Source organism: Triticum aestivum, chromosome 4A, assembly GCF_018294505.1.
Source record: "Triticum aestivum cultivar Chinese Spring chromosome 4A, IWGSC CS RefSeq v2.1, whole genome shotgun sequence".
NCBI classification, from domain to species: Eukaryota; Viridiplantae; Streptophyta; class Magnoliopsida; order Poales; family Poaceae; genus Triticum; species Triticum aestivum.
In genome coordinates, this window is record NC_057803.1 from 588,943,146 (window position 1) to 588,947,996 (window position 4,851).

The 4,851-nt window shown below is 41.2% G+C and overlaps 1 protein-coding gene across 2 annotated transcripts; it reads left to right on the top strand.

Annotated features, from left to right (window-relative positions):
- The first annotated feature begins 307 nt into the window (after positions 1–307).
- On the top strand, positions 308–4,556 carry LOC123087236 (EVI5-like protein). Of its 2 annotated transcripts, none has more exons than XM_044509192.1 (9): positions 308–630; positions 1,060–1,224; positions 1,457–1,652; positions 2,002–2,172; positions 2,261–2,377; positions 2,809–3,006; positions 3,702–3,761; positions 3,840–3,938; positions 4,171–4,556. In XM_044509192.1, the coding sequence occupies exons 2-9, from the start codon at positions 1,082–1,084 to the stop codon at positions 4,330–4,332; spliced, it is 1,146 nt and encodes a 381-aa protein (XP_044365127.1). In that variant the 5' UTR covers positions 308–630; positions 1,060–1,081; the 3' UTR covers positions 4,333–4,556. The 2 variants fall into 2 exon arrangements, with proteins under 2 accessions (XP_044365127.1, XP_044365126.1); XM_044509191.1 differs by having other exon boundaries at positions 309–630; positions 1,055–1,224.
- Positions 4,557–4,851: the final 295 nt, after the last annotated feature.

The following is a 4,851-nucleotide window of genomic DNA, read 5'->3' on the forward strand; positions in this document are numbered from 1 at the left end:
GGATTCCCGATCAAATCTTAATAGCCAAATCTATCCGAGAAACATTGTCACGAAAACGCCAATTGTAAGTTAAAAGAAGATGCGCATACTATGAAATCTTGTTAATTTTAAACCTAACCATTTTAACTTTTTGATGAATCCCCTTGAAAAACATCGCCATCGCTATGCCTAACCTTTTTGTGCGCGTCATCCTTTCCCATGGGCAGGCTCGTGCGTGCATGTGCGGTCTGCACGCCCTGAAGATCGAAAGAAATCGTTCTTTTTTTTACCTTTTGTGAGCGCGCAGGCGACGGGTGGTTCGTGCGACCCAGCCAAACCGTGCGCGTCGGATGTGATCAGATCTTGACCCGAACAACGCGCTAATCTAATCTGCTGCCTCTTCTTCTTCCTCCTCGGCGCCGTCCCCTCCACAGCTGCCCCCGTCCCCGCGCCGCGCCGTCCACCCCCTCCTCCGGACCAGCAGCCGCCCTCCCTCCGCAGCCAGGGGGTTCCCGGCTTCGCCCTCGCCCTCCCCCCGATTCCCCGCCGGCCGGCCCCGGCGCCCGGGCAAGAACGGCCGGCAGCGCCGCCAGCGCAGGGTTCATTGCCGTCGCCCGATTCCAGATTCGCGTGATCTGCGCGAATCCGAAGGTAAGGAATTCCCCTGGCCTGCCTGGACAGATTCGTCTGCAGCATTCTGTATCTGTGAGCAATAAGGTGGCGGATGGATGTGGTGTCTGCTAATGCAATCCTTTGTTCGTTTGTTTGTTTGATCGATCTCGGTTGACCCCATTTTCCATTCATAGGATGTGCATTGTATTTAATACTACCCGTTGATGTCAGCAAGTTTGTTCTCGAGCTTCTGAGGGTTCTCAACTGACCCCATCCATGCCCAACGCCTACCGGGTGGAGAGATATTGCTTGTGCTTAAACTATTGTTTGCTAGTATAGCTTGATTTTTGTTCAGACTGCGTTAGTAGGATTGCTCAATAACCTTCATACATCTACTGTTTGGCTGAGCATTTGATATTCTCGATGTGAAAATTAATGACCTGGTATATTTCTTGCAATGTAGTGAAGGTATCCTCGAGTAATCAATAAGATGGATAAGAAGAAAGATGCCGATGACGTAGAACCTGGACCAGCTCCTTCTCGGCCTGTGGACAGATTTGGCTTTATAAAAACAGAACAAAGCAACTCCCCTGAGGGGGTTCTGAAAAGCAGACCCACACATGAGCGTGGAAGGTATGATCAGGGGTCTCCTGTTTGTTGTACTTACAGTCTCCGTGGTCATGGTTTTAGTCAATTTGAATTAAAACCACGACAAGTATTTTGGAACAGAGGGAGGGAGTATCTTGTTTATGACTATGTTACTCTGGCACCATGTTGTTACATGTATCATGCTAGTTTACTTATCTAAATCTTCTTTTCTCTAAGCAATTTGTTTCGCGGGCTAAAAAAATTTGGTTTATTGTAGAGAGGAAAGGAGGATAAGAAAGTGGAGGAAGATGATAGGTACTGGTGGTAGTGACTGGAAGCATTATGTTAGAAGGAATCCTCATGTGGTTAAGAGAAGAATAAGGAAAGGAATTCCTGATTGTCTCAGAGGACTTGTTTGGCAGTTGATTTCAGGCAGCAGGGACCTCTTGCTAATGAATCCTGGGGTTTATGAGGTACTCATAACCATCCTTATGTTTGAATTATTATGCATTTCTGTGGCCTTGTTGGGGTTCTCTTATAGTGATGACCGATAACAAAAATATTTATTCTTCTTAATCTAGTAGTGATCTGAAGGGGAACATCATAGAATTCCTTCGCCCTACCTTATATATTGTGCTGCTTTCATCATAATTTACTTGTGTTGGAGGAAAACAGGATATTTAAGCTTTGTAGATTATTTTATAAGGAAATTACTCAGCGTAGATCATACTCATAATTTGCTGCACTTCCCGCACGTCCCTCTATTGCCCTTATTTCAGACTTGACTGGTTTTTTAATATAACCTATGTTTCCTTTGGGCAGACTTTGGTCATATACGAGACATCAACATCAGAATTGGAAATTATTCGTGATATATCGCGTACATTTCCTTCTCATATTTTCTTCCAACAGAGACATGGCCCAGGTCAAAGATCTCTATACAACGTTTTAAAAGCATACTCTGTTTATGACAGGGATGTTGGATATGTGCAGGTTTGTGTTCAGCCTGTCAACGTATTATGTAGGGTTGTACATATTCCCTGGATTAACATGCTGTTACTTTTGCGTGGTCTTGATGCAGGGAATGGGATTTATAGCTGGGCTGCTGCTTCTTTATATGAGCGAGGAGGATGCATTTTGGTTAATAGTAGCTTTGCTGAAAGGAGCCGTCCATACTCCAATGGAAGGCTTGTACCAGGTGATTGAACTTTGGTGATTTTTGTTTTCCAGTGAGCAGATAACTCAAATCACTTTATGAAACCTGAACTTCAGAGTGATGAATGAGAACTTTTTCTTTCAGATTTTTGGTTCAATAATTCCAGAGTATTTGTGTCATGCTTATCATCAGCTTCTACTATAATTTGTTCTTCTCAGTTTGATATTATAACTATTAAACCAGAATTTTCCACTTGTTCAGCAGCAGTTATCTTTAGTTTGAGCACTTAGCTTTGGAACACATGCAACACTAAAGTGATATTTTCTAGAAAAAATCTGCATATTCTGAATTACTCCCTCCGTAAACTAATATAAGAGCGTTTAGATCACTACTTTAGTATTCTAAACGCTCTTATATTAGTTTACGGAGGAAGTACTATTTAACAAATCTTACTCTTTACATTCCTACAACAGGCCGGTTTGCCGCTTGTGCAACAATATCTGTTTCAATTTGAGAAATTAGTTCAAGAGCACATGCCAAAGTTGGGACAGCATTTTATTGAAGAAATGATAAATCCAAGCATGTATGCAAGCCAATGGTTTATCACTGTTTTCTCGTATTCCTTCCCATTCCATATGACTCTTAGAGTTTGGGATGTCTTCCTTTATGAGGTAAGAATCTTGCCCATCCTGTGGTTTATGTTTCGTGTTTACCTGAGCTTGAATTTTGAGTTGTGTTTTACCGAGTTTTCAAACATGTTGCTTCATATATGGTATGATTACAAGTTTTACATCAGCATTACTTTTTTTAGGACTTTCTTCAGAAGAACTTTATTAAGGGCAGTATATGTAGTGGTATACTCTATACAATTGCTCCTTATATCTGGACCTCTATAGCCATTATTACTTCTAGTTTCGCCAAATATAACATGCAGCAATTGTGGAGTATGATGTACATGTATAGATGAATAGTATCAATATTGGAGTTCTTTTGGGCTTTGGTTCCTTTCAGTGACTGTATGCACCTTAAATGTTAATTTTCAGATGGAGTGCAGTGTGAATTTAGGAACCAGACAGAATCAATTTTTGAACAGCCATAGAGAAGCATTCTATTTCTAGGGATTATGTATGTAATTTTGCAGAGTGTTTATATGTTGCAAACAGTTTAATGTAGCTAACACATGGTTGTGAGGTCCTACTCATCTAGTTTCCATAGCAAGACACATGAGCTTGTGTTGCCATTTCATAAGTGCGCATGGCTTTTTCATATGACTATATCTACCAATTTTGTGTATCCATGTATTAAAACAACTGACTGTATCTGATTTACTTGCTTTTGCTGATCATTGACTCGATCCTACTTACAGGGTATTAAGGTTGTTTTCCAAGTTGGATTGGGTCTATTGAGATACTGCCATGATGACCTGGTAAGTTTCTTGGTGTGCTGTGCTGCTTGTGCTTGAAAGACATATTTTAAAGAATTGCTAAAGTTACCTTTCTGTCAGGTCAAATTGCCTTTTGAGGAACTTCTGCATTCCTTGAGATATTTTCCAGATGAGGCAACTGATCCTGATACATTATTTCCACTTGCCTTCTCATTTAAGGTAATCAACTGTTTTATGAAGCAAATGAGATGGCAATATTAGTATGTCTATGGTTTTGTGAGTTCTTGCTTGTGGGATATTATTTATCCCATTTCTATTATTTGGTGGTTCGTGGCTGCTGTATCGCATATGGTAGAGTAATACGTTTGTGCGTTTGCTGATGATCAGAGACTTGAAATTTGCAGTCCAAGACTGATACTGATAATCAAGGTACACTTGATCTTACTTGCAGGTGAACAGTAGTCTCGAGGAGCTTGAGAAAGAGTACCGGAAAAGATTGGATGGACCCAATGCAAGCTCAAGTAGCAGTAAGCGGCTTCTGCCCCTCAAATCGAAAACGATGAGCAGGGCTGTTAGCCAGGTCTTGTCTATCTCAAATGTTGGTAAAAAGTAACACGGTTCTCGTTTTGCAAAAACAAATCGCCTTGTTGTTTATGCGTTGTATAGAGCGATCATCACTCGTCGCTTTGTTTTACGTTTTCTAAGTTAAGCCGTGCTTTCATAACTGCAAAGGCTCATGATGTTGTATTTTGCCCTTGTTGCCGGACAACTGTGAATATTTGTTATAAGATGGGACAATATTTCAACAATGAAATGGTGAGAATGTTGTGACCCCCATAATGTTGCCTTGATTATGCGTCGCTTGTACCTGCCAATGCGGTTATTTATTTATTTATTGAATTCTGTGTGTAATTGCAAAAATATGACTATATGTTGAGAGTTATATCAAAGCGCATACATATGTGGGAACCGCTCTCTCCATGGAAACCATCTATGGAAGGTATAATATATTCTACTCCCTCCGTTCCCGTGTTATTGTGAAATTATTGACAAGCAACCAGCTCAATCACCACATGAAACATTGACGGTTAGATCTCCCCCGGCGGCGCCTAGGGATCCCTTCCTGGATCCA

What these genes read in the sequence shown, in the direction of transcription:
- LOC123087236 (XM_044509192.1), top strand. Translation starts at nt 1,082, where the DNA reads ATGGATAAGAAGAAAGATGCCGATGACGTAGAACCTGGACCAGCTCCT. An exon ending in CCCACACATGAGCGTGGAAG is followed by an intron (nt 1,225 to 1,456) that starts GTATGATCAGGG and finishes GGTTTATTGTAG; the next exon opens with AGAGGAAAGGAGGATAAGAA. An exon ending in CAATGGAAGGCTTGTACCAG is followed by an intron (nt 2,378 to 2,808) that starts GTGATTGAACTT and finishes TTCCTACAACAG; the next exon opens with GCCGGTTTGCCGCTTGTGCA.